Consider the following 10,935-nt stretch of genomic DNA (forward strand, 5'->3'; position numbering starts at 1 on the left):
TTTTCTTTCTTTCCATCTCTCTTTCATCAGTCTTCACACCCCTCCTCCCTGCCTCCCTCCTAACCCTCTCCTCTCCTGGTGTGAGTCCCTCTTCCTCTCCCAAACTGAGGTGGGGTTTTCCCTTCCTCACAGAGAACACTGCAACCTCAGCTGGCTCTTTCCCCAACACAGTTACAAAGAAGATTTATAGCAGTTTATGTAATGCGTGTGAATTGAAATGTGTATAGGAGACGGATTGAAATGAGAGGGAAAGAGGGGGATGTGTGTCTGTCTCCGGTAAATGACATCAGAGCCTCTGTCTCTCTTTCTACTACAGATCTCAGTAGTCCAGACAGGCAGGAGTTAACCCACCAGAGAAATACAGTCACTGAGCAGATGAAGGAATGGGGGAGAGATACAGGGAGGGAGGGAGGGAGGGAGAGAGAGAGTGTAGAATTCAACGGGAAAAAAAGCATCCGCCATGTGACAAAAGCAACCTGTTTTATCACCCTATTCACATTCTGTGTGTGTATATATCCCTATGATGTGTGTGTGTGTATATATCCCTATGATGTGTGTGTGTATATATGCGTGTGTGTGTGTGTGTGTGTGTGTGTGTGTGTGTGTGTGTGTGTGTGTGTGTGTGTGTGGTGTGAGAGAGAGAGAGAGCTTAGTGGGGTGTCGTTAACAGAGGGTTGGGGGAGGGGAATGGAGGTTACCTGCTGTCCCTCTGTCTGGCTTTCTGAAATAGACTCATCATCTGAGAGAGAGGAGGAGAGAAAAAGGAAAAAGAGAGAGAGAAAGGGGATAGGAAGGAGACAATATAGGGAGAAAGAGGTGAGCAGAGACAGAAAGGGTGGGGTGAGCAAGTGAGAGAGAGAAACAGAGCTGCCTAGAGGGAGCAGCAGACACTGACAGAGAGAGGGATAAAGAGAGAGGGGATAGAGAGAGAGGGGATAGAGAGAGAGGGATAAAGAGAGAGGGGATAGAGAGAGGAGGTGGGGGATAGATAGAGAAAGCCGAGGCCCTAGTTCATTTATCAGTGAGCAGCAGACAGTGTGAGCGAGTGAACAAACCGACACACTTGGAGGAGAGAGTGACTGGTAACCATGGCGCAGCCTTCTCTGTGTGCATCACCGGGTGCTCGTCGTCGTAGCAACGGTTCGGTGAGAGAGTGTCTATTTTTCCCCGTTTTGGAACGCAACGAACAGGAGAGACTGGAGGCCCTGGTGAGAAGAAGAGAGAGAACAGGAGAGAGGGACAGACAGATGGGGGAGGACAGCAGATACCCTATGGAGAACAGGCCTAAACGCTGGACCTGGGGAGGACCACCCGGAGGGGAAGAGGGTAAGTACACTTGGGGGGGAGGAGGGGAGCATGGGGGTCAAACAGAAGGGAGAGACAGGCTGGAGAGGGGAGGGGAGAGATTGATAGGAGGGTATGGTGGTTTGGGAGGTGTGAGATGAAGTGAGTGAGAGGGACAGAGAAAGAGAGAGAGGAGAGGGGGTGATGGGATGTATTAAGGATGGAGGAAAGGGTGGGGACAGTTTAAGACAGCTAAATGGTAAAGGAAACTAGAGAAGAGAGATGGAGAGAGCGAGCGAGAGAGAGATGATGGGGGCAGGAGGATGAGAGATAGACCACCTGAAATAAAGAGTAGAGCGATAAAGGGCAATATGGAGAGAAACGAGGGATGAGAGAGGAAGATCAGTTACCAGAGAGAGAGTGGGGAGGACAGAGAGAGGAAGACCAGTTACCAGAGAGAGAGTGGGGAGGACAGAGAGAGGAAGATCAGTTACCAGAGAGAGGAGTGGGGAGGACAGAGAGAGGAAGACCAGTTACCAGAGAGAGAGTGGGGAGGACAGAGAGAGGAAGACCAGTTACCAGAGAGAGAGTGGGGAGGACAGAGAGAGGAAGACCAGTTACCAGAGAGAGAGTGGGGAGGACAGAGAGAGGAAGACCAGTTACCAGAGAGAGAGTGGGGAGGACAGAGAGAGGGAAAGGGTGTGGAGGCTGCAATGCAGGGGAGAACAACGCTTTGACTTAAACTCATCAGCTTGGGAAAGGCTTGTGTGTGTCTCTGTGTGTGTGTCTCTGTGTGTGTGTGTGTGTCTCTCTGTGTGTGTGTGTGTGTGTGTGTGTGTGCGTGTGCGTGTGCGTGTGCGTGTGCGTGTGCGTGCGCGTGCGTGTGCGTGCGCGTGTGCGTGCGTGCGTGCGTGCGTGCGTGCGTGCGTGCGTGCCAACAGCATTATGACTCTGTGATGATAAGACAATTCTATCTGTGCCACTTTAATCATGCTGTTACAGGTGTGTATTTAGCTCAAGAATACTGTGTGTGTGTGTGTGTTTGATGTGTGTGTGTGTGTGTGTGTGTGTGTGTGTGTGTGTGTGTGTGTGTGTGGTGTGTGTGTGTGTGTGTGTGTGTGTGTGTGTGTGTGTGTGGGTATCTCCAGAAACAGCTGTTTCTGTGAAGTGCTGCAACCCTCCCTCATCAGTGTGTGTGATGTTGTTTATTCCTGAGGTGAGCATCAGTGTGTAGGAAAACAGGCCTGATTCCCAGCAGCGGCCTAGAATACGTATCTAACCTTGACACACACATTGACAGGGGATATTTACTGCGTATGTAAACACCCATCGTTGGGTTGGTGTCTCTCTACACACACACCCTCATAATCTGTCTACCCGTGCTGTTGTGGCAGTGTTATGGATAAGGTTATTATAGGAGTTGCAATTACATTTTATATTTGTATAGTGTGTGTGTGTGTGTGTGTGTGTGTGTGTGTGTGTGTGTGTGTGTGTGTGTGTGTGTGTGTGTGTGTGTGTGTGTGTGTGTGTGTTGTGTGTGTGTGTGTGTGTGTGTGTGTGTGTTTTCAGCGATGCCACTGCCATCAGTGAGCAGTACCAGAGCAATAGCCAGACTCTGTGGTGCATTTATAATTCCATCAATGATTCACACACACTCCATCCATCAGGCCTAGGCGGATGTAGAGGATCAGGCCCTCTTGTAGAAAACCTAGTTTACCACATTCTTCAACAATACCTTATAGAATCCTATGGTATAGAATCCTACGGTATAGAACCCTACGGTATAGAATCATACGGTATAGAATCCTATGGTATAGAATCATATGGTATAGAACCCTACGGTATAGAATCATACGGTATAGAATCGTATGGTATAGAATCATACGGTATAGAACCCTACGGTATAGAATCATACGGTATAGAATCCTATAGTATAGAATCATACGGTATAGAATCCTATGGTATAGAATCATACGGTATAGAACCCTACGGTATAGAATCATACGGTATAGAATCCTATGGTATAGAATCATACGGTATAGAACCCTACGGTATAGAATCATACGGTATAGAATCCTATGGTATAGAATCATACGGTATAGAACCCTACGGTATAGAATCATACGGTATAGAATCCTATGGTATAGAATCATACGGTATAGAATCCTATGGTATAGAATCATACGGTATAGAACCCTACGGTATAGAATCATACGGTATAGAATCCTATGGTATAGAATCATACGGTATAGAACCCTACGGTATAGAATCATACGGTATAGAATCCTACGGTATAGAATCCTACAGTATAGAATCCTATGGTATAGAACCCTACGGTATAGAATCATACGGTATAGAATCCTATGGTATAGAATCATACGGTATAGAACCCTACGGTATAGAATCATACGGTATAGAATCCTATGGTATAGAATCATACGGTATAGAACCCTACGGTATAGAATCCTACAGTATAGAATCCTATGGTATAGAATCATACGGTATAGAACCCTACGGTATAGAATCATACGGTATAGAATCCTATGGTATAGAATCATACGGTATAGAACCCTACGGTATAGAATCATACGGTATAGAATCCTATGGTATAGAATCCTACGGTATAGAACCCTACGGTATAGAATCATACGGTATAGAACCCTACGGTATAGAATCCTACAGTATAGAATCCTATGGTATAGAACCCTACGGTATAGAATCATACGGTATAGAATCCTATGGTATAGAATCCTACAGTATAGAATCTTACTGTATAGTGTCTCTTACAGTGAATACAACCCTGGTACAGTCTGGAGTATCACCACCTTTGTCCATTCTTCTTTAATTACTGATCTCTACCATCACTATAGATCACTGGTGTTCCAACTAGCAGATGGATGGTAGATCTGAACTGAGATCAGTTGATGCTGCAGCATGCAGGCTCCGGTCTCACGTGTGTGTCTGTGTTTGTGTCAGAGACTCATAGGTGTGTGTGTAGGTGTGCGTACACAGTACATATGTACGTATCATTTTATACTCAGGTGTGTGTGTAGGATTGCAACACCCAGGTGCGTGTGTAATGCTTTGTTTTCTCTGCTCTGCCACACCTGCTAACAGGTAACCCTAAGACCCCACCCTCTCATGCTATTGGCTCAGCTCTGCCTCATTATCCCGCCTCTGCTGCCAGTCCCAACCAATCCAGGAACGGTACAGACCACCTGATACCTTTAGTGTGCAGTTGTTGTGTTTGGCTGCATGTGTGTTATGCTTTGTATTGCTAGTTCAATACATGTATTCTTCTTTCAGGGCAATAAAGAATTCTATTCTATTCTATTGTGTCTGTATTCACAATAATGTTCATGCATTTCTTTTTATTTTGTCCCAAGTATCCTTCGTCCTATCAGATTGTGTGTTTTGTAGTGAATTCTGCTGCCTCCCTGTGTGCCCATGGGGGGGGGGGGGGGGTCTGTGCATGAATATGGATATGGTTGTTTTCACCACACATGTTGTCTCCCTTTGGTCCTCGGGGTCCACTAGCTCCTTCCAATCAGAACAGAGAGTTCATATACTTCCTGTCTGCCTGCAGCAGTCTAACCACACATACACACAGCTGATAGGATATGCAGAAGTCTCGACAACCCCCACCCCTCGAGACAGGTACTCAGACACACACTAACATAACACCATACTCTCTCCTTTGTGCTAGAGGATCCGTGTGTGTATTCATGTGTACCGATGTATACAGTGTATTCGTGTGTATCGATGTATACAGTGTATTCGTGTGTATCGATGTGTACAGTGTATTCGGCAAAATATTCAAACCCCTTGACTTTTTCCACATTTTGTTACGTTACAGCCTTATTCTAAAATTGATTAAATACTTTTTATCTCCCTCATTTCCCCATAATGACAATGCGAAAACAGGTTTTTAGAAATGTTAGCAAATATATAAAAAATAAAAAACAGAAATACCTTATTTGCATAAGTATTCAGACCCTTTGCAATGAGACTTGAATTGAGGTCAGGTGCATCCTGTTTCCATTGATCATCCTTGAGATGTTTCTACAACCTGATTGGAGTCCACCTGTGGTAAATTCAATTGATTGGACATGATTTGGAAAGGCACACACCTGTCTATATAAGGTCCCACAGTTGACAGTGTATGTCAGAGCAAAAACCAAACCATGAGGTCGAAGGAATTGTCCGTAGAGCTCCGACACAGGATTGTGTCAAGGCAAAGATCTGGGGAAGGGTACCAAAACATTTCTGCAGCATTGAAGGTCCCCAAGATCACAGAGGCCTCCATCCTTCTTAAATGGAAGAAGTTTTGAACCACCAAGACTCTTCCTAGAGCTGGCCGCCTGACCAAACTAAGCAATCTGGGGAGAAGGGCCTTGGTCGGGGAGGTGACCAAGAACCCAATGGTCACTCTGACAGAGCTCCAGAGTTCCTGTATGGAGATGGAAGAACCTTCCAGAAGGACAACCATCTCTGCAGCACTCCACCAATCAGGCCATTATGGTAGAGCGGCCAGACGGAAGCCACTCCTCAGTAAAAGCTATATGACAGCCAGCTTGGAGTTTGCCAAAAGGTACCTAAAGGACTCTCAGACCATGAGAAACAAGATTCTCTGGTCTGATGAACCCAAGATTTAACTATTTGGCCTGAATGCCAAGCACCACGTTTGGAGGAAGCCTGGCACCATCCCTACGGTGAAGCATGGTGGTGGCAGCATCATGCTGTGGGGATGTTTTTCAGCAGCAGGGCCTGGGAAACTCGTCAGGATCGAGGGAAAGATGAAAGGAGCAAAGTACAGAGAGATCCTTGATGAAAACTTGCTCCAGAGTGCTCAGAACCTCAGACTGGGGCGAAGGTTCACCTTCCAACAGGACAACAACCCTAAGCACACAGCCAAGACAACGTAGGAGTGGGTTCAGGACAAGTCTCTGAATGTCCTTGAGTGGACCAGCCAGAGCCCGGACTTGAACCCAATTGAACATCTCTGGAGAGACCTGAGAATAGCTGTGCAGCGACACTTCCCATCCAACCTGACAGAGCTTGAGAGGATCTGCAGAGAACTATGGGCTATTGTGTATAGATTGATGAGGGGGGAAAAAACAATGTAATCCATTTTAGAATAAGGCTGTAACGTAACAAAATGTGGAAAAAGACAAGGGCTCTGAATACTTTCTGAATGCACTGTAGATGGAACATACATTAGTCTCTTACTATACAACACGGAAGTCAAACTGAAGCCCGGTCAGTGTGTCGGATGTTTTGGTGAATTTGTGGCATAGTTGTTCACTAACCATGGTAGGCCGTCATTGTTGGTAGGCCGTCATTGTTGGTAGGCCGTCATTGTAAATAAGAATGTGTTCGTAACTGGATTGCCTAGTTAATTAAATAAAGGTTAAATATATAAATAAATATATTAAAAAAAGAATAACTGCGGAGTAATGTTCTGGTATTGTGTCTCCTTTTTGTGTGTAATGTGATTTATTTGTAATGTGATTTGTGTGTAATGTGGTTTGTGTGTAATGTGATTTGTGTATAATGTGATTTGTGTGTAATGTGATATGTGTGTAATGTGATTTGTGTATAATGTGATTTGTGTGTAATGTGATATGTGTGTAATGTAATGTGTGTGTAATGTGATTTGTGTGTAATGTGATTTGTGTGAATTGTGATTTGTGTGTCTTCTATTTGTGTCTAATGTGATTTGTCTAATGTTTTTTGTGTGTAATATGATTTGTGTGTAATGTGATTTATGTGTATTGTGATGTGATTTGTTTGTCTTCTATTTGTGTTTAATGTGATTTGTGTGTAATGTGATTTGTTTGTCTTCTATTTGTGTGTAATGTGATTTGTGTGTAATGTTATTGTGTGTGTGATTGTGTGTATTGTGTTTCTCCTTTTTGTGTGTATTGTGATTCATGAGTAATGTGATTGGTGTGTATTATGATTTGTGTGTAATGTAATTTGTGTGTATTATGATTTGTGTGTAATGTGATTTGTGTGTAATGTGATTTGTGTGTAATGTGATTTGTGTGTAATGTGGTTTGTGTGGATTGTGATTTGTGTGTAATGTGATTCGTGTGTATTGTGTGTCTCCTATTTGTGTGCATTGTAATGTGATTTGTGTGTAATGTGATTTGTGTGTAATGTGATTGGTGAGTAATGTGATTTGTGTGTAATGTAATGTGTGTGTATTGTGATTTGTGTTAATTGTGATTTGTGTGTAATGTGGTTTGTGTTAATTGTGATTTGTGTGTAATGTGATTGGTGAGTAATGTGATTTGTGTGTAATGTGATGTGTGTGTATTGTGATTTGTGTTAATTGTGATTTGTGTGTAATGTGATGTGTCTCCGTTGCTCCAGGTACAAGTTGCCCCTAACCACATAGACATATCTGACCTTACCTGTTTTCTTTATCCTCCTCCCTAAAGTGTGCACTCATCCCTCTCTCTCATTGATGTGAAGATTGTTATAAGCATATGCATATATGAGTTTCCACCATATTTCAGTCCATTCCGAACCCTCCCCATTTGTGGAAGTGAACGAGTGTACACTTCAGGGAAGGTAGAGAAAATATGAATGTAGTATTAGTATTTGTGGGGTAAGAAGACTCCTACCTCTTCCTGTCCCTCTGGGGTGACTCTTTCTCATGCATCTCTCTGCAGTGTGTGACTTCCTGACACCACCCTCCCCGGACCAGCCAATCACTAAACGCCTCTCCAACTCTTCAGCCTCCCTGCACTCACCAGAAAGAGGTATGTGTGTTGCCAAGCAACAGTATATAATATGACTCTCTCTTGTGTGTTTCTCTTCGTTGTCTGTCTCTCTGCCCTACTATGACAATGCAGTGTGTGGTGTGTCCCCTCATTTAGCATCCCCCAGCCCCCAGCGACCGGCCTACAAAGGTTCCCCCTCCAGGAAGGCAAGCAATGGACCCCCGGAGGACAAGACCCCCAGAACACCCACAGTCAGTACCATAGATGTGTGTACATGCATTTATATTACTACATTATTATTCTGAGCACACGTTCACTTCTTCTTTTGTGTTTTTAGACAGAGAGAGGCCCCGCCTCCTGTCTGACTGACTCTTCAATGAGACGCCTCGAATCTCCGACCACTCCCACCCGAAGCTCCTCCCCCAGAGCCAATAGCAAAGCAGTGGGCACGCCCAAAAGGTTTCTTGGTTTTCCTGTTTTTTATTTTGTATTATAATATATATTTATTGTAAAGAAGCTTCACCTACTACGTAGTATAAAAGATACAAGTAAAGTGAATTGTTATTACAGGGTGAGGTCGACTAAGAGTCGTGCCCAATCCCCCTGCTCCCCGGGACAGTACCCTCCCTCCCCCCTCCGCCAGCGACCCCCGGTAACCGAAGGCAACCATGAGGCCAGGGGTCATGGAACCCTGGAGAGGAAGTCCTCCAAGCCGGATGCAACAGAGAAGAAGATCCCCAAGTCCTGCAGCAGAGACCTGGCTGCAGGTAGGGATGTGTGTGTGTGTGTGCGTGTGATTGCATGTGCTCGTGGGTGTGTTCAGAACTCACCACTGATATATGCTTTACCCTTGAGAGGAGAGAGGGGTGGAGGGAAAGAGAGAGATATATATCGATAGACAGAAAGAGAGAGAGAGAGTGCAACCTGAGCCACCCTAGAGGAGACAACAGAACGCTTCAGAGAAAACTGCTTTCATCAGTGTCTGCTGTACACCAGAGTCATCTCTGTCTCTATGTCTCTGCCCCACTCCCCCTCTACTCCACCGCTCCTCACCTTCTCCACCTTCTCTCCCTTCCTCCCTCCTCACAGATTCTCCAGGTACGCCCACAGGCAGGAACGTTGCCGGGACAACGGATGCAGAGGAGGCGTCTAGACTGTTGGCTGAGAGGCGGCGTCTGGCCAGAGTACAGAAAGAACAGGAGGACAAACTACGACAGGAGGAGGAGAGGTGTGTGTGTTTGTCGGGTCAGAAGGATGTGCAGAGGGATGTGTGTATTTTTTTATACTTTTTATTTAACCTTTATTTAACTAAGCAAGTCAGTTAAGAACTAATTCTTATTTACTGTGACGGTCTAACAAAAGGCAAAAGGCCTCCTGCGGGGACAGGGGGCTGGGATTTTTAAAAACATATACAGGACAAAACACACATCACGACAAGAGAGACACCACAACACTACATAAAGAGAGACCTATAAGACAACAACGTAGCATGGCAGCAACACATGACAACCCAGCATGCTAGCAACACAGCATGACAACAACATGGTAGCAACACAACATGGTAGCATCACAAAACAGAGTACAAACATTATTGGGCACAGACAACAGCACAAAGGGCAAGAATGTCGAGACAACAATACATCACGCGAAGCAGCCACAACTGTCAGTAAGAGTGTCCATGACTGAGTCTTTGAATGAAGAGATGGAGATAAAGCTGTCCAGTTTGAGTGTTTGTTGCAGCTCGTTCCAGTCGCTAGCTGCAGCAAACTGAAAAGAGGAGCGACCCAGGGATGTGTGTGCTTTGGGGACCTTTATCAGAAAGTGACCGGTAGAACGGGTGTTGTACGTGGAGGATGAGGGCTGCAATAGGTATCTCAGATAGGGGAGAGTGAGGCCTAAGAGGGTTTTATAAATATACAGAGATGACCAGTTTACAGAGAAGTATAGAGTGCAGTGATGTGTCCTATAAGGAGCATTGGTGGCAAATCTGATTGCCGAATGGTAAAGAACATCTAGCCGCTCGAGAGCACCCTTACCTGCCAATCTATAAATGATGTCTCCGTAATTTAGCATGGGTGGGATGGTCATCTGAATCAGGGTTAGTTTGGCAGCTGGGGTGAAAGAGGAGTGATTACGATAGAGGAAACCAAGTCTAGATTTATCTTTAGCCTGCAGCTTTGATATGTGCTGAGCCATACTCCCAAGTACTAGCCATACTCCCAAGTACTTGTATGAGGTGACTACCTCAAGCTCTAAACTCTCAGAGGTAGTAATCACACCGGTGGGGAGAGGAGCATTCTTCTTACCAAACCACATGACCTTTGTTTTGGAGGTGTTCAGAACAAGGTTAAGGACAGAGAAAGCTTGTTGGACACTAAGAAAGCTATGTTGTAGAGCGTTTAACACAAAATCCAGGGAGGGTCCAGCTGAGTATAAGACTATATCATCTGCATATAAATGGATGAGAGAGCTTCCTACTGCCTGAGCTATGTTGTTGATGTAAATTGAGAAGAGCGTGGGGCCTAGGATCGAGCCTTGGGGTACTCCCTTGGTGACAGGCAGTGGCTGAGACAGCAGATGTTCTGACTTTATACACTGCACTCTTTGAGAGAGGTAGTTAGCAAACCAGGCCAAAGACCCCTCAGAGACACCAATAGTCCTTAGCCGGTCCACAAGAATGGAATGGTCTACCATATCAAAAGCTTTGGCCAAGTCAATAAAAATAGCAGCACAACATTGCTTACAATCAAGGGCAATGGTGACATCATTTAGGACCTTTAAGGTTGCAGTGACATATCCATAAACTGAGTGGAAACCAGATTGCATACCAGAGAGAACACAATAGACATCAAGAAAGTTTTTCCAATACTTTTGATAAACAGGGCAAAATAGAAATTAGCCTATAACAGTTAGGATCAGC

The 10,935-nt window shown here is 44.9% G+C and overlaps 1 protein-coding gene across 2 annotated transcripts in view; it reads left to right on the forward strand.

The window, feature by feature from the left end:
* The first annotated feature begins 651 nt into the window (after positions 1–651).
* LOC106561623 (uncharacterized) overlaps positions 652–10,935 on the forward strand; it is a 13,629-nt gene continuing 3,345 nt past the window's right edge. Inside the window, exons 1-7 of one of the 2 annotated variants that reach the window (XM_045710962.2) lie at positions 652–1,326; positions 4,402–4,491; positions 7,965–8,054; positions 8,172–8,266; positions 8,353–8,474; positions 8,586–8,782; positions 9,105–9,243. In XM_045710962.2, the coding sequence (XP_045566918.1) occupies positions 1,089–1,326; positions 4,402–4,491; positions 7,965–8,054; positions 8,172–8,266; positions 8,353–8,474; positions 8,586–8,782; positions 9,105–9,243 (971 nt within the window). In that variant the 5' untranslated portion in view covers positions 652–1,088. The remainder of the gene's footprint in view (positions 1,327–4,401; positions 4,492–7,964; positions 8,055–8,171; positions 8,267–8,352; positions 8,475–8,585; positions 8,783–9,104; positions 9,244–10,935) is intronic. The other variant, XM_045710964.2, reaches the window with a different exon arrangement.

Source organism: Salmo salar, chromosome 29 (assembly GCF_965601325.2).
Source record: "Salmo salar chromosome 29, fSalSal1, whole genome shotgun sequence".
NCBI lineage: Eukaryota > Metazoa > Chordata > Actinopteri > Salmoniformes > Salmonidae > Salmo > Salmo salar.